The 27,868-nt window shown below is 59.7% G+C and overlaps 1 protein-coding gene across 6 annotated transcripts; it reads left to right on the forward strand.

Annotated features, from left to right (window-relative positions):
• Positions 1–393: 393 nt before the first annotated feature.
• CNOT12 (CCR4-NOT transcription complex subunit 12) lies at positions 394–26,309 on the forward strand. Of its 6 annotated transcripts, none has more exons than XM_051854015.3 (12): positions 394–521; positions 3,464–3,572; positions 4,614–5,247; positions 7,420–7,489; positions 12,304–13,674; positions 15,551–17,688; positions 23,164–23,509; positions 23,760–23,910; positions 24,047–24,183; positions 24,903–25,060; positions 25,319–25,391; positions 25,854–26,309. In XM_051854015.3, the coding sequence occupies exons 2-11, from the start codon at positions 3,479–3,481 to the stop codon at positions 25,377–25,379; spliced, it is 5,160 nt and encodes a 1,719-aa protein (XP_051709975.3). In that variant the 5' UTR covers positions 394–521; positions 3,464–3,478; the 3' UTR covers positions 25,380–25,391; positions 25,854–26,309. The 6 variants fall into 6 exon arrangements, with proteins under 6 accessions (XP_051709975.3, XP_051709980.3, XP_089165172.1 ...); XM_051854020.3 differs by having other exon boundaries at positions 409–521; positions 3,461–3,572; XM_089309046.1 differs by lacking the exon at positions 394–521 and adding an exon at positions 1,875–1,896.
• Positions 26,310–27,868: the final 1,559 nt, after the last annotated feature.

A 27,868-nucleotide genomic window follows, 5' to 3' on the forward strand; every position in this document is an offset into this window, starting at 1 on the left:
AGCCACGTCGCGAACGGCCTCAGGACTCAGGTGGCTGGGAACAGGAAGCCAACCCAGTCCGCCAACGCTACCCTCTTGCCCGACGTGGCTCTATGGTGCTGCAGTCCCTAAGAGCGGCCCGGCCCGAGGAGGGGGCAGTGCCAAGGCTGCCTCCTCTCTAGGCGATCGTCTCGGTGGCCATTTTACCCAAGCGCTCCCAGCCGCTGAATTGCGTCAGTTTCGCCCGAATCTGAGCCCCGGGGCGGGCCCCTCATTTGCAAGATCATGAATAATTGAGTAGCGGGCCGCGTCTGTTTGCATACGGCGGGACGGGCTCGGCCTGGGCGTCCCACTCGCGGGTTCCACCGGCTCATGAATATTCACAAGCGAGCTGGGGGCGTGGTCGTGGGCGGAGCTGGGGGCGGGGCCCCCGCCGGGGCTCGCACTGGCTCGGTCCCGCGGTGACGGCGGCGGCGGCGGCAGTGGCGGCGGGGACTGGCGTCGGGGCGCCGGCTGAGCGGAGCCGGATCCCGGGAGAGCGCGTGAGTGCGCGGGGCCCGGCGGGCGGGAGGGCCAAGGAGGAGGCGGGGTCCGCGGTGGGGCGGGGAAGGGGCATGGGAGGAGTGGGCGCGTTCCAACCAGGACCTCGGGTTGCGGTGGTGGTGGTGGTGGGTGTGGGGGGGGATCGTGACTAGGAAAGTTTGCAGGGGCTGGGGGCGCTGGGGCGGGGGGGAGGGGGCGCTGGCGCGTGTGCGCGGGCGTGGGGGGCGCAGGTCTGGAGCTCGTGCTGGCGGAGCCAGAAGAAAGGGGGGAGGGGGCGAGGGCTTGGGGCGGGGCTGGGGGCGGGCGGAGCGGCTGGAGGGACCCCCGCCTCCCCGTCCCCCGGGCCCGCGCCGTCCCCTCCTCCGGCTCCCTCGGCACGCCCCCAGCCACCCCAGTCCGCCCCCACGTAGCCGGGCCACCGTCTGCTCGCCTGCTGCTTCTCGTCCCGCGCGCAGGTCCACCGCTGCTGCCGGCGTCGCCCCCTCCTCCTCCACCCTCCTCCTCCTCCTCCTCCTCCTCCTCCTCCTCCTCCTCCTCCTCCTCCTCGGCGGCCGCCGTCCGCTCTGTGTCCGGAGCTCCCCACCGGGCCCCTCCAGACAGCCCCTTGCCCCGGGCTGTTCTGTCTTCCCGCTGGCCCTCCCTCTTCCTGCAGTTTGCACGCTGTCCCTGCCGACCTCTCTGGCCCCGGACCCGCCTGGAGGAGGTTCTAGGGTCCACAGGGACGCCCCGGCCTGCGCCCCCCTACGCGAGCCCGGAGCCGCCTGGCCCCTTCCCAGCCTTGCTGGTGATCGCCTGTCTCCCGCGAACTCCTGCGGGCTGGAAGTGCTGCGAGCTGCTGCCGCATCTGGCCACCGCCTTGGTCACTGGGGCTCCTGGCCGGGGCCTCTGAGTTGCTGCGGCCACCTCCCTAATGGGGTGGGGGGGTGGGGCTCTGAGCCCACCTTCATGGCCACAGCCTCTCATCCTGCCGAGGGGCTCATCAGGGACCCCAGGTGAAAGCGCTTTTCGGTTCTGGGCCGGTTCCTCTGCGTTTCCACCCACTCACACCATGTCCCTTTTAATGACGTTCAAGGACAAGGAAGCAGTCTTGTGTTTTTTAATTTATTTTTTCTATCATGTGCTCACCCCCTCCCCGTGCGCGCACTGCACACTTGGCTTGGCGCTGCAGTTACTCGCCCACAGTGGGCAGGCCTCCGTGCTGGTTGCCTGACCAACGGGTTGAGTATCTCTGCTGTCTTTGCACTCTCTTGTGTCTTTGCAACCAGCTGGGGCCGCGGCAGAGTCGGGGGTGGGAGGGTGAAGGGGACAGGTTTGCAAAGGTTAGGCACCTGTTTTTGGGGAATTGGTGCTGTTTTTCTGGACTACCTGGAGCAGGTAAGGAAGGTGGTGCCAGGTGCATGTTGGAGAGCCTTGTGTGGCCCTCGCCCGCTCTGTACCTGGCAGGTGATAGGTGACATCCCCCTTTCTTTGGAACCAGAGTGGCAGGCTGGAGAGCCTGGTGTGGGGTGGGGGGTGTCTTGTGGGTGGGAGGGTGCCTCCGGAGCCGGGATGGGAACTGAGGAGGTGTGTGCAACCCAGGTGACAGGACTGGGGCCTGGAGAGTGAAAGAATGGCCTTGGAATGCAGGCAGCCTGGCCTTGGGGGGAGAGGAGGAGGTGGTTGCCAGGGATGTTAGCTCATTGGTGGCCCTGAACGGAATCCCAGGAATACTGGCCAGCGTTTATTGGACACTAATGTGCTGAGCATTGTGTGAAGCAGCTTCCAGGCATCATCTCCCCGAAGCCTCCGGATAGCCTCTGTAACCCCACTTCTCAGACCAGGAAGTTGAGGTCTGGAGAAGTTGCCCAGCTAAGGAAGTGGCAGACCCACCTGACCCACCCAGATTGGAGTCCTGAGATATCGCACGTGGAGGCTCACCTGTGTGGCTTTACCATGGGGCCGCGTCACTTGATTGGCCTGCTGATGCCCCCCTCAGAACCCCTTCAGGCCGGTCCTAGCCTATGGGGACTGCCCACCTACCCCCTTCCCACAGGCTCTGGCTGTCCCACCCTGACAGTCCTGGAAGGGGAAACCCCAGGGAGTTTTCCCCCAGCACCCCCCCCCCCCCCCCCGGATGTTCTCAAGCCCTGTCCCGTTCTCCCAGCCCAGGCCTGGGCCGGCTCCTCCTTCCTCTTGGCGAGGCTCTGGAAATCCAGTGGGAGGCCATTGCTATGGCAACAGGACTAGGCCCTGGCTTTACCTCATCAAATTCCAAGCTGAAGCCAAAGCGATTGAGAAATTAAAGAAAAAAAAATGTGTTCCAGATGTTTACTTTTTTTATTCCTTATTTTTCCGTGTTTGGATGAGACAGCTCCAAGGAGGGGTGGGGGGAGAGCCGGGCAGGGATGTGGAAGGAGAATGGGGAGAGAGGGGGGAGAGGGAACCACTCCCAGCTGCTGGAGGGAGGGAGGGAGGCAGGGAGAGCGGGAAGGGGGAGGCATGCCGAGGGGCGGAGCCCCAGGTTGGGGAGGAGCGGGTTTTTCCCGTCTCCCTGGAGGTGATTCACGGAGAGGCTTCAGACTGCACTCTTCTTGCTCTGTCTGCAGTAGACTCCTTCCAAGGGGCTCCTGGCCCAAGCAGGGGGGCCGCCCTGGGAGCTGTAAGTGGGGGTGTCTCGGGGAGCTGGTAGGAGGAGGCAGCTCCCTAAAGCTCCAGGACTTTGGGGTTAGGAGAGCAGAGCTGGAGAGGATGTGGGAAGAGTTGAGGACACGCCTGCTGGGGACCTGGCCTGACCTCCCCAGCCCCCTCCTGAAGTTCCCTCTTCCTGTCCCACACTCCGCCTCTGTGGAAGTAGGAGACCCCTGGGCTAAGCCCGCTGCCCACACCCAGCTCTCTCCTGCTGTCTCTTCCCGAGCCTCCAGCCAGCGCCGCTCACGCGCTCTGCTTCCTATTTCTCAAGCAGGATCTGCCGCATGTGATGAAAGTGTCTACTCTCAGGGAAAGCACAGCCATGGCTTCCCCACTGCCCCGGGAGCCGGAGGAGGAGCTGCTGCCCGCTGGCTCCGAGCCAGGTACCCATGGGTGCAGGGTGGAGCCGGTGGCTGAGAGCAGGGTGGGAAGGGCGCAGGCTGCACCCCCATTCCATCCTGGGGGGTAGCTGAGTTGAAGTGTGTTGAGGTAGCTGCGAGGCAGGGCCGCAGTACTAGGAAGTGCGGGATAGGGTGGGAAGGCCCTCGGCTCGGCTCTAGCACCTCTAAGGGCAGACAGGACCCATGGGGATGATGTGGGTCCAGCTGTGTGTTTTGCAGGTGGGGGCAGGGACTGCGGCCGGGAGAGGGGACCCCTGAGACCCAGAGGGAGGCCTGGAGTGCACCCACCCAGGCTCCTGCCTCCATGTCTCTAGACTCTTAGCCAACTGAGCGGGTGATCGAGGGTTCCACTAGAAGGGCTGTGACCCGGAGTGATTGCGATGCTGTTTATCTGGCATTGGAATGCCTTATATAGAAGGAAGATTTCTGGTCTTGGTTTTGAGTTTTTTTCCCCCGCTGTAGCAGATTTACTTTTGTTTGGCTTAGGTCAATAGTAAGTTTGCATTCCTTGGTCACACACCGGATGACAGTGGGGAGGTGGCCTGGGTGTGTGCTGGAGGCGGGGGTAGCTGGAAGGCAGGGTGAAGAAACAGAGTTGGGGTGAGTTTACTGTGGGGGATGCAGTGGGGAGAGGGCTCCATGGGAAGACAGTGGGCGACTGGTGTGGCGGGAGATATTTGTTTATTGGCTCATTCATTCATGTGTTTGATTAGAGCATGTGCTGGGTACAAAGTAGGGTGCAAGGGGAAGTGAGGTGCCAGCAGGGCCCTTACATAGCTTTAGTTTAAAAGGGGAACTGGTGAAATAACTTTGGGAGTTTGGAGAAGGGAGAAGATGTTTCTGGAATGTGTGTGGAAAATCAAGGAAGCCTTCATGGAAGAGGTGGCATTTGACTTGTGCCTACACAGGCGTGAGCATTCTGAAATTGGAGGGTGGGAGATGAGGTGGAACAAGAAACACAAGAAGTTCTGCTTCTTGGTTCTTCTGACAGCCCCCCACACCCACTCCTCTTTCCTTTTGTAGGTGACCCTCGGGCCAAACCCCCTGTGAAGCCTAAACCCCGGGCTCTGCCTGCCAAGCCAGCCCTGCCTGCTAAGCCCAGCCTCCTGGTGCCTGTAGGGCCTCGTCCCCCCCGGGGTCCCCTGGCTGAGCTACCTTCTGCCCGGAAGATGAACATGTTGGCGGGACCCCAGCCCTATGGGGGGAGCAAGCGTCCCCTTCCCTTTGCACCGAGGCCTACGACCGAGACCTCTGTTGGAGGAGAAGCCACCCCAGAGCCTGGGAAAGAAGAGGCTGGGAAAGAGGAGCTGCCTCCTCTGACGCCCCCAGCTCGCTGTGCCGCCCCAGGGGGTGTGCGCAAGGCCCCCGCCCCCTTCCGTCCAGCCTCAGAGCGCTTTGCGGCCACCACGGTGGAAGAGATCCTGGCCAAGATGGAGCAGCCCCGGAAGGAGGTGCCTGCCAGCCCCGACCGCCTCTGGGGCTCCCGCCTCACCTTTAACCACGATGGTAGCTCACGGTATGGCCTCAGGACCTACGGCGTGGCTGCTGGTCCCAAGGAGGAAGACAGCAGGAGCCTGGCCAGAGATTGTCCCCAGGAGGGGTTGGCAAAGACTCCTGCAGAGTGCCAGGAAGAACACAGCAAGACCCCCGAGGAGAGGTGAGGGACGGGGTGGGGCGTCCTGCTATATATTTTGTTGTAGCTTGGAGGGCTCTGAGGGCCAAGGGCCAAGTGGGTGGCCCTGTTTGGGGCCATGACTTTCATCTTGAGGCTGGTTGTGTGCTGTGAATATGGACAGACCTGGTCTAAGTCACAAAGCCCTGCCTTGGTAGATGGCGTTGTCATTGCTGTGTGCTTTTGAAACAAACATTGTCATTCTCTTTATTTTTTTTTTATTTTTTATTTTTTTAATTTTTTTTTTTTTTGACAGGCAGAGTGGACAGTGAGAGAGAGACAGAGAGAAAGGTCTTCCTTTGCCATTGGTTCACCCTCCAATGGCCGCCGCGGCCGGCGCACTGCGGCCGGCGCACCGCGCTGTTCCGATGGCAGGAGCCAGGAGCCAGGTGCTTTTCCTGGTCTCCCATGGGGTGCAGGGCCCAAGCACCTGGGCCATCCTCCACTGCACTCCCTGGCCACAGCAGAGGGCTGGCCTGGAAGAGGGGCAACCGGGACAGAATCCGGCGCCCCGACCAGGACTAGAACCCGGTGTGCCGGCGCCGCTAGGCGGAGGATTAGCCTAGTGAGCTGCGGCGCCGGCCGTGTCATTCTCTTTACAGAACGGATGCATGTGTATCGCAGAGTGTTTGGTCACACAGGATAGAAGTGTACTTTCTTTTTTGCTTGCTATTTTTAAAAATATTTATTTATTTTATTTGAAAGGTAGAGTTACAGAGATACAGAGAAGGAGAGAGATCTTCCATCCGCTAGTTCACTGCCCAAATGGCCGCAGTGGCTGGAGCGAGGCCAGACCGAAACCAGGAGCCAGGAGCTTCTTCTGGGTCTCCCACCTAGGTGCAGGGGCCCAAACTTTTCGGCCATTCTCTACTGCTTTCCCAGGCTCACTCATCAACAGGGAGCTGGATAGGAAGTGGAGCAGCCAGAATGTGAACCGTGGCTCATATGGGATGCTGGCACTGCAGGCGGCGGCTTCACCCACTATGCCGCAGTGCCGGCCCAGTTTACTTTCTATATACTGAGAACTGGGCAGCAAACCTTGCCTCCTTGAATCCTGTTTGGTGAAGGGAATGTTAGATCCATTTTAGAGATGGGGAGACAAAGGCTCAGTCCCTCAGCAAGTAAGAAGCAGAAAGGGGGTTTGCATTCAGGTCTGTCTGATTGCCAGGCCCCTCCTGTGTGCAGAGTGTCGGGTTTGGGGTGCAGGTGTGTGTGTGTGTGTGTATATGTGTGTGTGTGGACCAGTGGGGCAGAGCCCCCTGAGGAGGGCTCTATGGGAGACAGAAGACAGGAGCACATGGTGATGCTGGCCCAGCTCTTACCTGCACAGAGATGACACCTGGTTGGATACATTTGCATATTGCATATGATCCATTTCCCCTTTGCACTGGAGCAAAGGAAGGCTGGCTAGGAGGTACCCCTGCGGGTGGGGGTGGGGGCACAGGTCGCTGGAGGAGGCTCAGGAATCTCAGGAGCGATCAGCTGCACAAGGCCCTCTGGGCAGGCAGAGTCAGCTGCAGGCTGGGCTGGGCCCAGGGACTCTTTTCTGCTTTGCATTGCTGTGAAGGCCAGGGCTACTGTGGTCTGGCTGTGTGGAAGCCGAAGGCCCCTGCCCTGCCCTGCCCTGCTGTCCAGCCCTGCCCATCTTTCACCTGGAGACGTAGACCAGGGCGCTGTGAGGTTGTCAGGCTGGGTTCTGCTCTCCCTTCTCTGCCCTTCCTCTCTCCACGTGGAGCTTAAGAGGAACAACTTCAGCCTTGGAAAGCCTCTCCCCTACTTCCCCCCCAGCCTCCCTCCCACCCCCAATCTCCCAAGGAATATTGGCAGGACAGTTGGGACCAGCTGCAGTCTCCTGGGCTAGAGGAGAACTTTAACCCTTCCGGGGTAAAGGAAGGAGGCTTTATCTTCTGGGTATATGGGACGCTTTTCCTGCAGGAGCTGGGCGGTTTAACCTGTTAGGTGCAGGTTGGGGATTAGCGCTGTCCCCTGGGATGCTTGCTGAGTGGAAGCTGGACAGTCTTCCCGCCCCTCGCCCCTTGTCCGCCCCTCGTGGTGCCAGGCAGGGCTCAGGAGTAAGTGCCTGGGGGTGTGACCTCGCTCCATACTGAGACAGCCTTTCACATTGGTGCTTCCATTTCCTGTCTCTCTCCCTCACAGGAGCCCCACTTCTGCCGTGGCCGTCAACGGGGACCTGGCTAAGCTGGCCAGCTCTGAGCCAGCTGCTGACGTGAGTTACCTGCGGCGATGAGTCAGGACCACAGTGTTTTAGAGCTGGAAGGGTCACTGAGAACCTCTGGTCCACTTTCCTGTAGCTCACATGGGGACACGGAGGGAGTGACTTGGCCCAGTGACTGGCTCCAGGACCCCAGGCCAGTGCTCGGGATCACTGAGGGGGCTACATGTGGCTCATGCTGTTAGGCTGTTTGCTATAAACAGTAATCAGAGTGCCCGAGCCCACTGGCACTGATTAAGCACCTACTGTGTGCTGACCAACTTAATCCTCACAGTAGCTCTGGCTAGTCCCAAGTGACAGGTGACAATGCCAGAGCTCACAACGACTGAGTGACTTACTCAGGCCAAGGCAGGGCTGAAGTATCTGCTTCCAGTGCCCTCTCTGGGTTTGGAAGAGGGAGAAGTCTTTCTCTTTGGAGTTCCTGGTTTACCTCCCCTCTGCTCCCGCTCAGTGCCTCCTTGCCCAAGGAAACACCGTAAACTGTGGCCCTTCTTGCTCAATGCCCCTGCAAACCAGACGCCACCATCCCCTCTACCCTGTGCTGGGGACTAGACTCCATGTAGTTGTCATTCCAGCAAATATTTACTGGGCAACTGCTATGAGCCAGGTGCTGGGGAAACAGCAGCGAATGAAGCATGTACCTCCCCTGCCCTCAGGGAGTGCACCTTGGGAGGCGGTCACACAGCCCAGCGTCTCTGTAAGCCCAGCAGATATGTAGTGTGTCACACAAGTGCGAAAGCTTCAAGGGGAGAGGGTGCTGGGACCAGGTAGCCGGGGAAGCCCTCCTTGCAAAGAAGGTATGAGCCATGTGCATGTGTGGGGAACAGCATTCGTGGCAGAACGCATTGCACGTGCGATCCAGAGAGCTCTGGATCCGGGAGCTCGGGATCGCAGGGAGAGAGGCGGAGGACTCGGCGGTGATGGGGTTGGATGACACGGAGCCCGCAGGCTTCTGTCCCTGTGGGCCGTTGGCTTGAGTGAGGAGAAGAAATCTCAGGTGGGTGGAGCTGAGGAGTGTCGCGCTGCTGACTTGGATGGAAGGTCACTTTGCCTGCTGGGCTAAGAAGAGCTGGCTGTCAGGAGGAAGGGGCAGCAGCAGAGACCAGGGAGGGGGTTCTTGGGATAATCCTGGTGGTGGACGGTGAAGGCTTGGACCCTGTGTGGAGCTGAGAAGTAGTAAATTCTGGAGAGAATGCAAAGGTGAGGTGGGCGGGGCCTTCAGGTAGATTGATACCAGCAGAGAGAGAGAGAGAGAGAGCCGAGCCATGGGCGACTCCAGGGTATGGGCTGAGCAGCTTGGAGGATGAGGCAGCTGTTTACTGAGATGGGGGCTTCTGGGAGGAGCGGGGGGGTGGGGGTGGGGAAGGATTGGGAAGACAGGAAGCGTTTGCTCTGGATTTGTTGAGTTTGAGATGCTTTTTAAAAAAATGTTTGTTTATTTTCATCTGCTTGGAAGGCAGCGTGACAGAGAAAGAGGGTCAGAGAGAGAAATCTTCCATCTGCTGTGTCTTTTTTTGTCTCCCAAATGCCCACCATGGCTAGGGCTGGGCCAGGACAAAGTCAGGGGCCAGGGACTCTGTCTGGCTCTCTCGTGTAGGTGACAGGGGCCCAAACTAGCATGTGCTGCCTCTCAGGATGCATCAGCAAGAAGCTGGATTGGACACGGAGCACTCCAGTATGGGATGTGGGCACTCCAAGCTGTGGCTTGACCCGCTGCACCACAATGCCGACCTTTTGTTTTTTTAAATTAACGTATATTCAGTTAATCAATTACATATAGAGCTCTTCCCCACCTGCTGGTTCACTTCCCAAATACCCACGGTGGTGAGATTGGTCCCGGCTGAAGCTGGGAACTCAATCCAAGTCTCCCGTATGGGTGGCAGGGACCTAATTACCTGAGCCGTCACCTGCTGTGTTAGCAGGAAGCTGCAATTGGGAGTGGAGCCAGGACTCAAACCCAGGGCACTCTGATATGGGATCCAAGCATCTCAATTATGGGGCCAGATATGTGCCCCAAGATGCCTTTTAGATATCCCTGTGGAAACACGGAGTGGGCAGTTGGAGAGCCAGGGCTGGCACTCAGGGGGACGTGAGTTAGGGAGAAAAGCTGAGAACTTGGCAGTGTAAGACTGTGGTTCAGACTGGCTGAGGTCACCAAGGGAACAGATGAAGGTGCAGGAGGTAAGAGGCCTGTGGCATAGCCAGAGGGCCTGGGCGGGAGGGGAGGCCTGTCGAGCTAGGGCAGCCTGTGGCCCTGGAGGAGGATGCCGTCCTGTGTGCCGTCAGGTGCCGCTGCCAGGTCATCTAGGGTGAGCACTGAGAACTGGATGTGGCTTCTGGGAGGTTCACAGTGACCTTGACAGGAACAGGTAGGTAGGTGGAAAGATAAAGGAAAAAGCCTGTTTGGACTGGGCTCAAAAGAATGGGACAGAGAAACTACAAAAAATGCCTATAGACCACGCTCGCGAGCAAACAGTGGTGGCTCAAGAGAGCTGGGGTCAAGAGTGATTGTTCTGATTTTGTATTCTGAAGGCAGAAGAAATGAGAGCAGTTGGTGTGCTGATGGAAAGAGTCCAGTAGCAAGGGAAAAGTCAGTGATGCAACAGAGAGAGGAGGGGTTGGCCTTCGCCAAGAGCAAGGACAGTGCCCTGCGGTGGGAGGGGAGGCAGAACACTGGGCTCACCGGCAGGTGGCAGGTGGATGTGGGCACAGGACACTAGGGTTCTCTGCTGATGGCCTCTGAGTTCTTGGAGAGGACACAGAGAGGTTGGGGAGGAGGTGCTGGAGTTGGAGGAGAGATGCGGAGGCAGTGCCTGGGAGCCTCGGGGAGCAGATGGAAGGGGGACTGCGTTAGGATCCTGGGCAGCTCCGCACCAGTTGGAGTGAGTGGTGAATTTCAAGAGAGGTCAAGGCTGGGTGCTTTTCTGCAGCCACATCCAGCTGCTCAGGAGGGGCCAGGCTTGGTGGAGAACGGTTTAAACTGTCTGAACAACGTGGGGAAGGGAACGAGGGAGTTGGGGGTGTGTAAGAGGTGGTAAGAAGAAAAGTGAGGAAGGAAGTGGGAAAGATGAGGGGGAGGTAGGCTTCGTGGGCCGTGCTTCCCAGAGGAGTTCAAGAAGGAGAGGAGCTGAGGGCTGGCGTTGTGGCACAGCTGGTTGAGCCACTGCATAGGATGCCTATATCCCATGTCTGACTTCCGGGTTGGAGTTTGGGCTACTTTGCACTTCTGGTCTACCGTCCCACTAATGTGCCTGGGAGGCAGTGCACTGTGGCCCAAATTCCTGAGTTCCTGCCATCCACATGGGAGACCCAATTGGAGTCCCTGGCTCCTGGCTTCAGCCTGGCTCAGACCTGGCTTTTGGCCATGATGTGGGGAGTAAACTGGAAGAGGGAAGATCCATCTCTGTATCTGCCTCTCTCTGCCACCCTTTCAGGCAAATAAATACATCTTTAAAACAAAAGCAAACAAGAGTGAGCGGAACAGAGAGGAGTAGGGACAGGTGAGCAGGACCCACAAAGGTGGCATTGTGGAGGGGCTGCAGATATTGGTAAGGACGAGGTCTGTGGCCTTGGAGGAGGAAGGCCCCAGAATCACTGGGGACTGAGGAAGAGGAGGTCAGAGCACAGGGAGCCAGGATGTTGGAAGGTTTGACTCTGGCTGTGGATTAAAGCAGCAACACTGGAGGAAGAGGAGGGTGGAGGGGGCTGCAGCGGGAAAGGGCTGTGGGTGCAGTTTAAGGCCGTCAGCTTTGGAACTAGAATATTGTAGAGAAGAGGGAGGGTGGCAGGAACAGGAGGGGCCTTGAGAAGCAAGTCAGACCTTTGTCTCTGTCCAGGCCTAGGAGGCGCTGGTGCAGAAAAAAAAATGCATCAGAGACAGAAGCCAGGGGAGCTTGACCTCTGGGGAGGGCAAAGGTCAGAGGGAGCCAGACTCACTTCATTGTCTGGGGACTGGCAGAGCAGAGGAGTGAAACGTGCCAGGCCTTGGGACCCCCTCTGCTGCCTTCCTCCCGCCAGTGTCTTCCTTCCGCAGCAGCTGTTGTCCTCTGTATACCCCAAGGGCTGTGTGCGTGAATCTGACACAGTCCTGGCCTGTCCAGGTCGCGTGGATGTTGTTGTTATCAGCCCCGTGGTACAGACAGGGAGGCTGCTGCAGGCTCAAGAGACCAGTGGTCGCCATCCAGAGCGAGGGCTTACAGCTTATAGGAGCAGTGCTGGGTGGCGCCATGCTGGGCACTTTCCCTGGCTCCCCAGCTCCCTTTGCCAAGTCCATGGCCTTCCTCCTTTGCTTGGGCAGCACTGGGTCCTAGGGACGCACAGGGGGAGTCGGGGGGAGTTGGGGGAGTCACTACTCCTGGGTGCTTCCTTGGAGCTGTGCTGGGCTTCCGGTCCTCCCACTCCTGCACGCCCAGATGGTCAGAGTCCCGGTTCCCCTTTTTGCTTTTATAAAGCAAGTGTTCTTGACCCGTTACCATGGCCTGCTAGGGGATCCTTAGATGCACTTTGGGTTGGGTGGGCGAGGGGTGGCTCCAGCCTCCTGAAATAGTGTCAGTGACCCTCAGTGAACAGAGCCAGGAGCCCTTCCTGGGACAAGACCCACAGGATGGCTCCAGGACCCCAGGAAGTTTGCGAAGCCCTCCCTGGGCCAGCTCCAGGGTCTCTTCCCACTATCCTGAGCTCTAGTTTCCTCCTCCCATCTGGGGAGTGAGAGGCCCAGGGAGGAGCTGGCCTGGGGTTTCTATGGGGTTGGAGGGGCCTCCCCGACCCAGCGGAGAGGGGAATGATGGCTCTTGACCTTTCTCTTGCAGGTTTCCAAGCCCTGGGATCCCTCAAGTCCAGGCCCTGCATCAGAGCCCGGAGGCTCTGCCAGCCTGGACCTCTCTTCCCCAGCCTCTGCCCCCGGGTCTCCTCGCCTTCCTCCCCACAACGAGGGCTCCCCCTGCCATGCTCTGCTGCCAGAAGCCCAGAGTCCTGCAGCTCCCCACGCTTCCCCCTGCCTCCCTGCAACCCCGGCCTCCCCGAGGGCAGCCCTCCCTAATGAGGGCCCCTGGCATGGCCCTAGCCCGGGACTCCCTAATGAGCATGTCCCAGAGGCCCCTGCACCCAGCAGCCCTCCCCTTGAGGGTGTCTCAGGGTGCCACGGAGTGGAACAGCCCCCACCCATCTCGCTCCAGCCCCCTGTTGAGGGGAGTGAGTTGGTGGATATCACTCGGACTTTCCCGTGTGGGGAGGAGGTAGCGGCCAGGGCTGACCCAGACCCCCGCCCTGTTAGCCTAGCCCAGCGCAGATTCTCTGAGGGGGTGCTCCGGCCATCCGGTGGCGGCCAGGACCAGGAGAAGCTGGGGGGCTCGCTGGCTGCCCTGCCCCAAGGCCAGGGGAGCCAGTCGGCTCTGGATCGTCCCTTTGGGAGTGGGACAGAGTCCAACTGGAGCCTGTCGCAGTCCTTTGAGTGGACATTCCCCACACGGCCCTCGGGCCTGGGGGTGTGGCGGCTGGACTCCCCACCCCCCTCCCCGATCACCGAAGCCAGTGAGGCCGCTGAGGCTGCAGAGGCTGGCACCTGGGCTGCACCCAGCAGGGAGGCAGGGGCAACCCAACAGGGTCCAGGGGCCGGGTCAGCTCCAGGGGGCTCGGGAAGGCCTAGTTCCTGGGTTCAGGGGGAGGATCCAGGCATCTCCCCACCTCCAAAGGGCGATGGGGAGAATCACCCTCAGTCCCCAGCTGCTCCCCCGGAGCCCCTACCCCCAAGCAGGGGCTCCCCTGAATCACCCTTGCTGCAGGCAGAGGAGCGCTATGAGGAGCGGGAGCCTGTGGCTGGACAGGAGTGCCCCCTCCCCCTGGCCACCAGAGAGGAAGCCCTGCCCGTGCTGGAGCCGGTCCTGGGGCAGCAGCAGTCAGCACCCCCTGACCAGCCCTGTGTCCTCTTTGCTGATGTCCCTGACCCTGGGCATGCGATGCCTGCCGAGGAGGAGACCCTGAGCTTGGCCCGGGCTGAGACCACGCAACCCAGGACAGAGGCACCAGACCCCTGTCGAGTGTCGCCGGAGCCCACAGGTCCTGAAGGCGGCTCTCGCTGGCTAGATGACCTCCTGGCTTCCCCACCACCCAGTGCCGGCAGCACGAGGCGGGGAGCTGGAGCGGAGCCAAAGGATGTCCAGTCACAGAGTACCCGCTCTGAGGTGAGGGCAGGGGCATGGGGAGGTGGGGCCTTGGGATAGAGTTGGGAGCGGGGCAGCTCTGGACCTGCACCCTTAGCCCTGTGATGTGGTGAAGCTGGCAGAGTTGTACAAGACTGTGTGTAGGATTTAGAGTGAGTGCAAGTCCTGATGCCAGCAGTCTTGGGAGTGTACCTTAACCTCCAAGCTTCAGAGTCTGTTCATGACAGTAGCGTTTGCCCCTGAGACTTGTACTGCAGGTCACATGAGATGGGAAGGGCGCTTGGTACAATGCATGGCCTAAGTGTCCCTTCCATCATTACCAGGAATGTTCTGCAAGGCCAGACAGCGTAGCCATTCTGAGTGTGGGCTCTGGAACCTGATGGTATAGCTTTGTCACTTGGCTCTGCTATTTCTTTGTCCAGTACCTTGACTAGGTTGCTTTTTTGCCCTCTGCCTCAGTTTCCGCATCTGTAAAATGGGGATAGCAGGTGAGTTGTGGCTCAGAGGGTGATGGTGAGGGTGAAAAGAGTTATGATGTATGAAGTACTGAGGATCCCGCTGGGCTCATCATAAGTGCTTTAGTAAGTATTCATTGATGTTACTATTATTGATCTTAAGGCCTGCTGTGTAGACTGGCAGCCGAAGCCCAGAGTAGGCAGAGCCTTGTGTGGAATTATCCAGCAAGGTGGTCACTGGACCTGGGCCAGGACACCAGTTCCCAAGCCAGTGCCCTTTCTCCTACCTGGCTGCCTCTGAATTTAAGGGCCAGGATCCCAGGTCTTTTGAAATCTATTCAAGCCTGGCCTAGGCTGGAAGGGGCAGGGCTAAAGGGAGAAAGGGAGGAGCCTAGGGGCTTCTGGGGTGGGCAGAAGAGGAGCAGGAAGGGGTTAAGGCCAAGCTGACTCTTGCAGTGGGTGTGTCTGTCCCGGGATGTGGGTGACTCCACGGGCTTCTGGGCGGGGCTGCCAGAGCCGCAGCTGCTCCTGGAGGGAGCGGAGTGGAGCCGAGCGGAGGGAGTGGGGCCAGGGCCAGCGAGAGCCAGAGCTGTCGGACAGGTCTGGGCTAGGGAACTGAGGGAGCAGCCCAGCCCTGTGTCGGTGCCTGCCGCACCCAGCAGCCCCAGGCTGATCTGGGGGCGGGGGCCATGTCCCGGCCTGGGGACGGGGAGGCCAGCATGTCTGTCCTGGAGCGCCTGCTGGCCAACGCAGCTCTTCGAGATGAGGCCGGCCGGCTCCGCGCCCCTGAGCCCCCGCCTCGCAAGCCCACAGGGGTGAGTCAGAGCCAGGTGTGTGTGTGTTGGGGGGATGGGGAGCCCCGTGCCAGCGGCTGCCTCTCCTGTCTTCCCCGGGGAAAGTGAGGGCCCAGAGGTCTTCTGGGGGGAGGGCATTTGCTGTAGGGAAGAGGGGCCTGGGTCCTCACTCGCTGGTGTTGAGGCCTTGCCTTGCAGTAGAGGTTGGGGAGGGGCTTTGAGGCTTGACAGTTGAAAGTGTGCTCCCTTCCCCTGCTCCTATGCAGAGACCACTCCTCCAGGCAGAATTTCTCCTGGCCTTTGGCCAAGTGTTGCCCAAGGGCTGTAAACATGACCATGGGACCATCGATTGAGTGCCCATTGTACGCCAGGCACTTCACTGAGTACTTGGTTTCCATGATCTCGCTTAACCCCATCACAGCAGCCTGGTGCAGTAGGAATTACGCCAGCCTGGGGATGAAGACCCTGAAGCTCAGAGAGGTGAAGTCATTTGCTCAAGGTCACACAGCTGGCACCCAAACCCAGGCGTTCTGTTACCAGAGCAGGGCTCTCATGCACGAGGCAGCTCCAGCTTCCGGTCCGGATTGACTTCCACCCCAGCTGACTCTAAGCATTGATTCTTCTTCCCCCCGCCCTCCCCCTTCCCAGGGACTCCTCGGCTGGGCCCAGAAAGATCTGCAGAGTGAATTTGGGATTGCTGCAGACCCACATCCCACCGGCTTCAGTACTTCCAGCTGGTCCCAAGATGCTTCTCAGGACTATGGCCTGGGGAGTTCGAGCCCTGGAGGAAACCCAGGCCTTGGAGAGAGGGACTGGAGCAGCAAGTATGGGCAAGGAGCGGGGGAAGGGCGTGCCAGGGAGTGGGCCAGCAGGTGCGGTGGCATCAGCCTGGAGGAGATGGAAGTCACCAGCAGCCAGGATGGGAGTGAGGCGTCTGCCCCAGGGGGCTTCACAGCCCAGGACCGGGCCTTTGGAAAGCCAGCCCAGCCGAGCAGCCCGCAGAGCCAGGAGGCGGACGTTCAGGACTGGGAGTTCAGAAGGAAGGATTCGCAGGGCACTTACTCCAGCCGGGATGCCGAGCTCCAGGACCAGGAGTTCGGGAAGAGAGACTCGCTGGGTACTTACAGCAGTCGGGACGCAAGCCTTCAGGACTGGGAGTTCGGGAAGAGGGATTCTCTGGGCCCTTACGCCAGCCAGGAGGCAGACGAGCAGGAAGGAGGCAGGGAGGACCGCCTCCGCAGCTACAGCAGTCAGGGTGCTGGGGAGCAGGACCGCGAGTTCCAGAAGAGAGATTCCCTGCTCGGCTCCTATGGCAGCCGGGCTGCCGCGCAGCCGGACCAGGAGTTCGGGCAGAGCACTTGGCTGCAGGACTACAGCAGCGGGAGCAGCTCCAGGGCCCTGGGCACCCAGGACACAGGCTTTGCAGCAAGAACCCTGAGCTCGGGGTTCAGTGCCGAGGAAGCCCAGCAGCAAGATGAGGAGTTTGAGAAGAAGCTGCCCAGTGGAGAGTCCAGCAGGGATTCAGGCCGGCCAGAAGAGAGAGAGTCGGGGGGCCTGTTCAGCCTCAGCACCCCTCAGTTGCAGGACGGTGGGACACAAGCACAGAGAGACCAGAGCAGCTGGCAAGGCAGCGACACCAGCCAGGAGGTTGGAAGGCTGCAGGGGAGAGAGCAGGCAGGGGGCCAGGGCCCCGATGCTGCTGCCCTGGAGGATGGGGAGACGGGGAAGCGAGGCTGGGCCGATGAGTTCAGCCTCGGTGTTGCCCCCCAGCTGGAGGCAGCGTTTAGCCCCGGGCAGCAAGCCTGGAGCAGGGACTTCTGCGCCGAGGCCGCTGAGAGGGGCCATCAGTTCGGCATCATCGGCAATGACAGAGTGAGCGGTGCCGGCCTGAGCCCTTCCAGCAAGATGGGAGAGACTCACCCTGGGCCTTCTGGGAAGACCACAGCCGGGCCCATGGACTGGACTGACCAGCTGGGTCTCAGGAACTTGGACGTGTCCAGCTGTGTGGGTTCTGAGGGCTCGGGTGAGGCCAGGGAGAGTGCTTTGGGACAGATGGGCTGGTCAGACAACCTGCACTTGCGAGACGTGGACCTGGCCGGCAGTTTTGAGACTGTAGGGTCTGCAGAGCCCAGGGGCACTGGAGCTGGGGAGAAGGACTGGACCTCCGACGTGGGGGTGAGGAGCAGAGATGTGGCTGGGGTAGGAGAACTGGGAGGCCACGGCCAAGCCAGAGAGAGCGGTGTAGGGCAGACTGACTGGTCAGGTGTGGAAGCCGAAGACTTCTTGAAAGCTCGCGAGCGTGGAGTGGGACAGGCAGACTGGACGCCTGACCTCGGGCTTAGAAACATGGTCCCGGGAGCTGGCTGCAGCCCTGGAGAGCCCAGGGAGCTTGGGGTGGGCCAGATGGACTGGGGCAACAGCCTGGGCCTGAGGAACCTGGACGTGCCCTGTGCCCTGGAGTCTGGGAGTGCTCGGGGGTGTGGAGTGGGCCAGATAGACTGGGCCCAGGACTTGGGGCTTCGGAACGTGGAGCTCTCCGGGGCCCCCAGTGAAGCCAGGGAGCATGGGGTAGGAGAGGTGGGCCCAGGCCCAGAGCCGGGCCTCAGGAGCAATGGTGGCTTGGCCCTTGACCTGGAGGCCAGCGATGCCTTGGAGACCCGGGAGCTGGGGGTTGGTGAGACAAGCGGGTCAGAGACCCAGTGGGAAGACAACACCTCACCTTCCTCGGAGACTCACCCTGAAGACCCCAGGATGGAGACAGGAGAAGCCCCCAGCTTTGGAGCCAGGTAAGGGAGCCGCATGGTGAGATGGGGGTGGGAGGGTGGGGGGAGGCGTCGGAGCTGTCCAAACAAGCTGGACCTCTTTGATGGGGCCGAGAAGCAGCTTTTCCCATGGACTTGGAGTGTTTGGGAAATGCAGACACTTTGGACTGTCAATATTCAGTTCTGTTTTTGAAATGTGACACCGACAGGTGACGGTGAGGTGTTTACTTTTTCGCAGCCCGTGCTTGGGTCTTTCTTGGCGGTTTTGCATTGTGTGCTTGGTTTCTGTTGGGCTCCGCCCGCGGCCACTCTGGTGCTGTTGCCCAGCCTTGCTTTCCCTGGAACTTCAGGGGCTGCGGCATGGATACTCTCGTAGGCAAGGGGAGGAGGAGCCCACGTGTTTTCCGTCTGGGTCACCGGCAGCCCAGGGTGGAGTGCATGGTGGTGCTCCCTGGTTCTGAGGGGTTAAGCGCTTTGGGCTTCTGGCCTACTCATGTCATAGAGCCAGGAAGAGCGCCTGAAGGGTGTTGGGACCTGGCTCCCGGCCTTGTGACCTTGGCCTCCGTAAACCAAGGTACTGATAGGGAACTTTCCAAAGGTTCAACTGGTGGTTTCCAGGCCAGCCACAGTCTGGCTGTTGGTTGCATCCATTTCAGACATTCCCATCCATTGAGATCTGGCTTTGTTCTCTTTAGTGGGTAGAAGGCAGCATTTCCAGCCCTGGAGTGGGAACTTCACACTGGGCCCAGGCAGGGGGCACCGAGGGTAGGGGGCAGAGAACAAGGACAAGAGAGATTCCTTGGAAGACTGGAGGGTTGGGAGACACCGTTTAGGGTGGAGAAAAAAGGAGGGAGAGTTGAAAGTGGACAGAGCATGGGACCAGCAATGTACCCAGCAGGGGTTGAGCAAGGGACCCACATCCCTGGAAGGAGGCTGTGATGAGGCCCTCAGGGAGAGGGGTGCAGGTGCACAGGACCAGGCATCAGGAGGGATCCTGGAGGAGCTGCCAGACCCCCTGAGCCTCCTTTTGAATGGTTAGACCCAGGAAGTCCAGGGTCCCAGCTGAGCCGTTGCTGGTGCAGGGGCCGGTGCAGGCGTGGCGTGGCTGCTCCCAGTTCTCTTCCTGGGCCTCTCAGAACTCTGTACACCCTGGTGCTCAGCTGTGCATCTTGCTCTCTGTCCTCCAGGGCTGCCCTGTGAGATAGGAAAGGGATTTTGATCCTGTTCCGGGAGGCAGGGTGACCCGTGTGGGTCAGAGTCCGCGGCAGCTCATGGAGACTCATGTTCACTGCCTTCAGGTGTGGTTCCCGTGGTCTGGACTGTTAGACTACCCAGGAGCGGGGCCTACCACTCTCTGCCTGTCCCTTGACTGGGACAAGTCGGGTGGCACTTGATTGAAACAGAAGGACAGAGGGAGGAGGCTGCCAGCAGGTGGGTGGGAGTGTGGGTGGTGATTGCAGAGGCAATGGGTGAGTGGCAGGAGAGCAGGGCAGCAGAGACACGTGCTGCTGTCTGAGCTTTTGTGTCCCTCCAACCTTGGTGTGCTCAGGTTTTCCCAGCTGCGTGCCTGTAACCTGGCCGGTGTTGACATGACCTGAATCCAGGGCTTAGCTGCGATGTCACTCGGGCTAGCCTCACTGCATTGCCACTGAAAACGTGCCCCCTCCAAAGCTGAGAGGAAGCAGTTGCCTTTGAGGGGCTTGTTTGCCTTTCGGCATCGGCAGGCCGCCTTTTCCGAAATGTGTTCTCAAGAATCCCAGGCTGTGAGCGCGTTTGCAAAACACAGTCCGCTCTGGCCACGCTGGCCTCGGTGTTTGTACCTTGGGACAAGGGCTGCAGTCTTTCCCAAGCCTGTTTTTTTTTTTTTTTTTTTTTTTTTTTTTTTTTTTTTTTTTTTTTGACAGGCAGAGTGGACAGTGAGAGAGAGAGACAGAGAGAAAGGTCTTCCTTTGCCGTTGGTTCACTCTCCAATGGCCGCCGCGGCTGGCGCGCTGCGGCCGGCGCACCGCGCTGATCCGATGGCAGGAGCCAGGAGCCAGGTGCTTTTCCTGGTCTCCCATGGGGTGCAGGGCCCAAGCACCTGGGCCATCCTCCACTACACTCCCTGGCCACAGCAGAGAGCTGGCCTGGAAGAGGGGCAACCGGGACAGAATCCGGTGCCCCGACCGGGACTAGAACCCGGTGTGCCGGCGCCGCTAGGCGGAGGATTAGCCTAGTGAGCCGCGGCGCCGGCCCAAGCCTGTTTAACAAACGGCCAGGGACTTAGTGTTCTGAGCACAGAGTCTTGGAAGAGTCCGCATTGTGGAAGGTTGCTCTTGCGAGTCCTGGAGGTTCCCTTTCTAATGAGAAGTCCTTGAGGTTGGCTCCTGGTGGCCTGGCTTTGGGCCTGCCTGCCAGGTTTGGATCCTGAGTCTTTCACCAGCTCTGTGACCTAAGTCAAGGTCCTTCTCCTCTCAGGGCCTCCGGTTCCCCTATCTGTAAATTGGGAGTACTTTGATCCTAGTACCAGGCGAGCTAAGAGTGTCCTGATAAACCAGCCTGGAAGAACAGTCGATGCCCAAATTTGCAAAACATTTGCAAATTTGGATGTGAGGTGTCCATAGAGCACGCCCTGGGGGACATTTCTTGTCATTGTTCCTCATGTTGGACAGGGGTGTCCTTAATGGTAGTCATTGGCTGTACCACTCTCTGGCACAGCTGTGAGAGACGGCATGGAGGTGGGTGGGGGTGGGGGTGGGGAGAAGGTTGGGAGACCTCTGGGTCTGGGGCTGCCTCGTCCTGGTTGGAGTGGTGCTCCTGCCCCCTCCAACCCCCCAGAGCTGGTGCACTGTCCTCTCTCCCTGGTCTCCTGCCCCTTGCCTGGGCCCCAGAGATGCAGAGGCCATTTTTGGGGTCTTCACAGCGTCCAAGAGGACCCTTAGAGATCACTGAGCCCAGTTCCCCCATTTTGTGGGTGGGGCAGCTGAGGTCTGGCTGAGACCGCCTCTCAGGCTGGGCACCTGTGGTGAGGAAGATGATGACGACCCTGATAATGTGATGTATTTGCCAGGCACTGACATGTGCTAGGTGTGTGTTCTGCCAGCACCCGCAGCAGAAGTTGAGGTCCTTTCATTAGCCTCACTTTACAGGTGAGGATTCCGAGGCTCAGTGTGGCGCAGCCCCTCTCCCCTCACCTCCTGCCCATGGTAGGGGACAGAGCCAGGTCTGTTCTGAGTGCTGGGGCTCAGCACCCACTTCCTAACCACTCCGCTTTTCCTGTGTCCCTGCCAGAAGGGCATCAGGGTGTGGGTGTTCTGGGCCCTGGCAGGGGGTGGGGGTGACCTGAGTGCCATGGAGGGTGCGGCTGGGCAGAAGTGGGGGGTTGGGAGGGGTGCACGCTGCATTCCCTAGGACTCTCCTACCCTCCACCCTCCCTCCCTGTGCCTCCACCCCACCTCCTTGCCCCCAGAGCCCTCCAAGCTCCTGCCACTGGCCTCTGCCCAGGTGGCTTGAAAGTAGTTCTAGACCTGGGAGTGGATCTTCCTACCCTCCCTGGGACGTTTCACATCCCCTTAGCTGCAGGGCCTGCCCTCGGCCTCCTCGCCCCACCCCAGGGAGAGCCTCTGGGCCTGGCCGCTTTAGGCCGGGGTGGAGTGCCCTCGCCCTTCCCAAGCCTCCCTGACTTTAAGCTGCCCGTCAGGGTGGGTTGGCTTTGGCCCCCAGCCAGGGCCGCTGTCCCTGCCGCTGCCTTGCTGCGCTGCTGCCTCCCTCCCTCCCTCCCGCCCCCCACCCCCGCCTGCTTTAATTCCAACTGTCAGCAGCTTGTGGAAGGACAGACTGACACGTTCTCCCTCTCCCTGCCCCCTCTTCCTGTTCCACATTGACTCACCTGCCTCACTCTCCTCCCCCGCCAATCCCGCTGGGAATTCGGCGTCCTGGCTTCCGGGCACTGCCCTGCCAGCCTTTCCCACACTTGAGTGCGCGGTGTGAGTGTGTCGGGCGTGGCTCTTTGCGGAGCCGTGGGTGCCAGCACGCCCCCTCCCTGCCAGAGGTGTGGGTGCAGCACGTTCATGGTTTCGGGAGTGGCAGCTGGACATCAAGCAGGTGCCGATGAGAGTGTGTCTGTGCCGTGCTTTGCTTTGCAGGAGCAGCAGGCAGAAGATGCCTGAGCTGCGTCCAGGTCCAAGGTGACCCAGTGTCTCTTTCACTCTGCAAACATTTGCTTGGTCCGGCTCCTGGCCAGGCACAGGGCCAGGTGCTGGGGGCATAGAGGCAAAAAGGAGAAAAAGGCCCTGACTTTGCCCTTGAGGAGTTCCCAGACAGGCCGTGGTGACAGAGTGGCAGAAGTAGGCGCTGGCACAGGCGGAGCCCATGCTGTAAGGCTGAGAAGGCCCACAGTGGCCGGGGGCAGGGCAGGCTGGGGGCATGGAGGCAGGACCTGAACTTGAAATGAGGGGAGAACCAGTGAGAGGATATCTGGGTATGTGGGGAAAGCTTGCCAGGCGAGGGCAGCTTGTTCAGACAGCACTCAGTGTGGGCCGGGAGTGTGCTGCCCTTCCAGGTGGCTCTGAGACATTGGGAGCAAAGGGCTGTGGCATGGCGGGGGCATGGGGCTGAAGATGACCAGAGTTGAACAGGCAGGCAGGCAGGCCAGCACCTGGCCCATCCCAAGGAGCGTTACAGCCCCAGCAGATACCCCTGGGAGGGAGCACTTTGATAGCATGGAATGTAGGTGCACTAAATGTTTTATATAACATTGTGTCCAGTCTATGTGTGTAAGGTGTACATAAATACAAATGAACTTTGTGTGTGTGTGGGTGTGTATTTTTTTTTTTTTTTAAGATTTATTTATTTGAAAGGCAGAGTTACAGAGAGAGAGAGAGCGAGAGAGAGCGAGCGCTCTTCCATCCTCTGACTCACTCCCCAAATGGCTGCAATGGCTGGGGCTGTGCCAGACCAAAAGCCAGGAATCCAGAGCTTCCTCTGGGTCTCCCATGCAGGTGCAGAGACCCAAGCATTTGGACATTCTCTGCTGCTTTCCCAGGTGCACCAGCAGGGAGCTGGATTAGAAGTAGAACATCCGGGTCTCAAACCAGCACCCAAGTAGGATGCCGGTGTCACAGGCGGTGGCTTAACCCATGCTAGGCTGCAACACCGGCCCCAAGTTTCCTGTTTAGACTTGGGTCCTGTCCCCAGAGTATCTCACGTGTATGCAGATATTACAAAATCTGGGAAAAACCTGGAATACGGAGCACTTCTGGTCCCAAGCATTCAGATAAGGCAAGCTCCATCTCTAGTATGTGGCAGACTGGGACTTTGAACCCCCCAGGCCGGCCCAGCCCTCCTTCCCCCCGTGTGCTGTGCTGCTCAAGGCCCTGACCCTGTCCTTGCCACAGGAGTCTGGGCAGGAGAGGGAGGGAGAGGCTGGGGCAGGAGCAGATGACTCCTGTGAAGTGGGCTCAGGAGGCTGGGGAGGTGGGCCTCATGGGTGACCTTGTTCTCTGTCCATCCCCCTTGCAGCCCCAGTGGGTGCCTGGCCCGTTCCCCGCCCTCCGGCTCCCAGGACCTGCTGGAGGACATGCTGGCATCTGGCAGCTCCAAGGCTGGGGCCCGTAGGGAGTCAACTGCTTCGGGCCACAGGGACCTGTTGGAGGATGAAGGAGCCGCAGCGAGTGCTGACCAAGGGGAGCCTTTGCCCGCCTGGAGACCCCAGCCTGATGGTGAAGCCAGCCGGGTGGAAGAGGTGGATGGCAGCTGGGGCCCGGCAGGGGCCAGGCAGGGCGAGCAGGGGCCAGCCCTGAGCCCTTGGCGCCCTCCGCAAGGGCCTCCCCCCAGCACTCCCAGCCAGGACTTCTCCTTTATTGAGGTCAGTGGAGGGTGAGCCCAGGGCTGCGGGTGGGCTGCGGGTGGGCTGCTGGCGGTGCAGGGGCGTGGCGGATGGCGCCAAAGCCCCGTTGATGGAGTTTCCCAGAGGAGCCTCAGCCTGGGAAGAAGGCTGGTGGTGGTGGTGGGGTCCTGGGAAAAGGAAGCTCCACCTGCAGCTGTTGGGGGCGCTCCTGTGGGTGGGGCAAGGCCATGGCGCAGGGATGGCAGGGTGTCACCATTGTCCTAAGCAGGATACTGAGGTCCTTGACAGTGCCATGTACCGGAGCCGTGCCAACCTAGGACGCAAGCGTGGCCACCGAGCCCCAGCCATCCGGCCAGGGGGTACCCTGGGCCTGTCGGAGGCGGCAGAGTCGGATGCACGGCTGTTCCAGGACTCCACGGGTAGGGGCAATGTCTTCTTTGGTGGTGTTTCCGTTGATGTTGGGGTTAACTGGGCCCGGGTTGGCAGGGTGGGAGGTGAGGGTGGACATCTAGCGATGCTGCCTGCACTCACCTCCTCCCTCCCGGGCCTGTGCAGAGCCACGAGCTGCTCGGGTGCCATCTTCAGACGAGGAGGTCGTGGAGGAGCCTCAGAGCCGCCGGACACGGATGTCCTTGGGCACCAAGGGGCTGAAAGTCAACCTCTTTCCTGGCCTGAGCCCGTCAGCCCTGAAGGTATCATCGGATCATTCAGCAGACACGTGCAGCCCCTGGACCAGCTGACCACCTTGCATCCAGCCTTTCTGCTACCCATCCTTCTACTCATCACCCATTTCCCATGCCTCTCCATTCTGCTCTCCAGTGAGGGCCTCAGGAGATCCCTTCGGGCCCTGGTGGACCCTGTGCTGTGTGCTAAGTGGGATGGAAGGAGAACACAGTGTGTTCTGGTCCAGGAACCTCAGGAGTAGTAGTGGACTTGAGCCATGCTCATAACTAGCTTGGGTGAAGGGGGAAGTTTAGGAGTCACCAGGGTAGGCATAGATAAGGGCTGGGCCTCTCCAGAGAGGGAGGAGTTTACTTCCTGAGGGTGGGTGTGAGGGGGAGGGAGGGTGGCTTGGGAGGGTCTCAGGAAAGCACCTGCCCTCAGCCTTGAGGTAGGACAGCCGTTGGCTGTGGGTCCTGGGGCAGTTGGAGGCATTGCAGACAGAGGGAACCGATGAGCAAATGCATAGGAATGGGAAGTGACCGGTCCAGCTTGTCTGAATGCAACCCGGCGGTATGTTTCTGAGGACCTACTGTGTCCTGGCTCAGCTCCCAGGGGAGCTCACCTCTAAGGGCACTGGGGTAAACAGACTGCAGAGGAGTCAGTGCGTGGTCCTGGGGACTGCGTGGCGCTCCGTGAGACCTCCTGCCTGTCCCTTTTACACCTGTCTGCACCCGGACTTGTTTCTCAGGCCAAGCTGCGGCCCCGGAACCGCTCAGCAGAAGAGGGGGAGCCGGTGGAGAGCAAGTCCAGCCAGAAGGAGTCTGCAGTGCAGCGCTCCAAGTCCTGCAAGGTCCCAGGGCTGGGGAAGCCCCTTGTGTTACCTCCCAAGCCAGAGAAATCCTCAGGGTAGGTGACCACAGCTCCAGGCACCGCTGACCTTAGAGAATTTGTTTGCAAAGGGAAAGCGCACTTCACAGAAGTGCAGAACTGAGCCCGAGGGAGGAGGGTGCATGTCCCAGGTTCACTGTACGAGTCAGTGGTGGAGTTCCAGGCCCCCGGCCGCTCTTCTGGTTGGGAGACGGAGCGGGGGTGGTTCCATCCCTGCCACATCTCCTTGTGTTGTTCCCTTTTCCCGAAGTTTGTCTTCCACCCCCTGCCTTGTAGGTCGGAAGGATCCTCGCCCAACTGGCTGCAAGCCCTGAAGCTGAAGAAGAAGAAGGTCTGAGAAGTCACTAAGGTGAGGGCAGGTCCTGGGCGTGGATCCAGGCTGGGGTTCAGGTGTGAGCAGGGCCTGCCCTGGAGGACACGGGAGAGACCCTGTGCCCACTTATAGCCATGCAAGACCGGGAACAGGTGGGGATGCCAACCTCTCGGCACTGAGTACGGCCATTGGCTCCCCAGGTTTTATCCCCAGGGCAGGCTGTTGTCTGGCCTGAGATGGAAGATGAGGGGTCATCCATCCCACCCTGACCCCCCGGGCTCAAGGACGGTCCCCCATGCCTGTGGCTCATCTGAGCAGGGACAGCCACCTTTTCTGGTCTGGGACCTGTGGGGGCACTCACCAGGCTCAAGGTCTCAGTGGGGACCTCGCTCACAGATGGGCTCGAGGAGGGGAGCCAGGGTGGGTGCCGGGGAGAGGAAGCAGCAGAAGCTGCCCCAGTCTGCCTGACTGACCTCTTCTCCTCCCTCCCTGCTGCAGGCGCTACCATCTGGCAGTCTCAGGCAGTGCCCGCTCCTGTGGGGTCCCTGGGTGAGGAGACGGCTGGAGCCCCACCATGCCCCAGGCTGCAGCCTCTGTCCCCCTCCACCTCTGAGGAGCGTCTGGGGAGGCACATTTATGCACTTTGTATCACCTGCCCAACTTCGCCTGCCCCATGCCCTCCCCTTTGCCCCTGCCTGGATTCCGTCACTAGTGGTCGAAGGTTTTGGTCCTTCCCTCGCTGTCTTCCCTCCCCTGTCTCTGCTTCCTCCTCCGGCCTCCCTTGGGTTTTCTTTTGATACCAGTTTATAGCATTTTTTATAAAAGCCTTTGATTTTTGTAATGGGTGGAGCACTGCCCCAGGCCCACCCTGGGTCTCCCCTCGTCCTGCCAGGTGCCTCACAGACACCAATGACATTTTGCCACTTGAAACAATAAATAAAGTTTTTTTGGAAATTGGTGCTGCCCAGGTCTGCAGTGTGTGGTCATGGCTGCCTACCCTCCCGTCCGAGATTGTGGTGGGCAAACGCTGGTTCTGTCCCTGGAGCATACTCTTGACATTGGACATGTCACTTTTCTACTCCCTGGACTCTGTGTCCCTAAGGAAGGTGTGTTGGTAACAGGATTCAGACAACCCCGAACCATGGCCCAGGCCAGGGTGGGCTGTGGGTGGGGGGCGCTCTGTGCCCTGAGGTCGGTGGAGCCCAGGTTCCTGCCCTGTTGTGGCTCAGCCACAGCCAGAGGCTTTGTAGTGACAGTGGGGAGGGGGGCATCCTTTGGGAGATGGCCGTGGGCCTTTCAGGATGCTGTAACAAAATGTCATGAAGTAGGTTCTTGGAAAACCATAAAAAAATGTGTTTCTCGCAATTCTGGGGGCTGGGATGTTCACAGTGAAGGCACCGGCAGGTGTGGTGTCTGGTGAGATCCCAGCTCCTCTTGCTGTGTCCTTACACGGTGGAGGGGCAAGGCAGCCCTCTGAGGCCTCTTGTGTAAGGACTCCACCCTCATGACCTAATCACCCCCAGCGGGCCCTGGCCACCTCATGCTGTCACCTTCCGGGTTAGGATCTCAGAGTCTGTCCAACGTCTCCTCTCAGTCAGACGTGGGTGAGACTCGAGGTATGATTCACGCTAAGGCAAGCTGCTCTCTGCTTGTGAATCTGACACATGTTGGGAGCTTCCAGATATGTCACGTGAAATCAAACATGGATGTCCAAAATACAACAGCGGGATAGGCTTAGGGCAGATCTTACCATTCCTAAAGGGAGAAATAGGTAAGAAAGAAAGGGTAACCAGACCCAAGCAAGTCCAAAACCATATGCCTTGGCGATGGATCATCTTCAACTTGAGGCTCTGCCCTCTGGGCCCATGGGGCAGGGGTCCTGCCTCTATATCTACCGAGCTTGTGGCTGTGTCCCTTGACAGATCTCTGTGTTAGCTTCTCTTCTGCGATGGTTCTGGGCCTGGGCCATGTACCCATGGCTTTCTGTGGGCTGGACGTGCACACTGGGGGCTGGTCTGAGGTCTTAGGGGCAGCTCCACTCCGTGGCTCCACTGGGCATTGCCTTAGTGGGGGACTGTTTAGTGGCCCTGCCTCTGTGGAGGGTCTCAGCCTGGGCTCTGAGGTTCTTACAGGCATCCTTTGGAATCTAGGGAAGTTGGGGCCTGGTGTTGTGGCACAGCAGGTTAAGGTGTCACCTGTGATGCCAGCATCCTATATGAGCCCTGGTTCAAGCCCTGGCTGCTCCACTTCCCATCCAGCTCCATACTAATGCATCTGGGAAAGCAGTGGAGGATGACCCTAGTACTTGGGCCCCTGCACTCGTGTGGGAGATCCAGATGGAGTCCCTGGCTCCTGGCTTTGGCCTGACCCAGCCCTGGCTGTTGTGGTCATTTAGGGAGTGAACCAGCAGATGGAAGATTCTCTCTCTCTCTTTCTTCTTTCATTGTTCACAAGTTCTACTTACCACGAAGCACTAGTACATGAACTGAACTCAGCCAAGTTCTTGGCCACTT

This window comes from Oryctolagus cuniculus, chromosome 1 (genome assembly GCF_051225735.1).
Source record: "Oryctolagus cuniculus isolate XC-2025 breed Fujian yellow rabbit chromosome 1, ASM5122573v1, whole genome shotgun sequence".
Taxonomy (NCBI): Eukaryota; Metazoa; Chordata; class Mammalia; order Lagomorpha; family Leporidae; genus Oryctolagus; species Oryctolagus cuniculus.

Coding starts and splice junctions, on each gene's coding strand:
- CNOT12 (XM_051854015.3), top strand. CDS start 3,479: ATGAAAGTGTCTACTCTCAGGGAAAGCACAGCCATGGCTTCCCCACTG. Junction 23,911..24,046: donor GCTGTTCCAGGACTCCACGG/GTAGGGGCAATG, acceptor GGGCCTGTGCAG/AGCCACGAGCTGCTCGGGTG. Junction 24,184..24,902: donor TGAGCCCGTCAGCCCTGAAG/GTATCATCGGAT, acceptor CTTGTTTCTCAG/GCCAAGCTGCGGCCCCGGAA.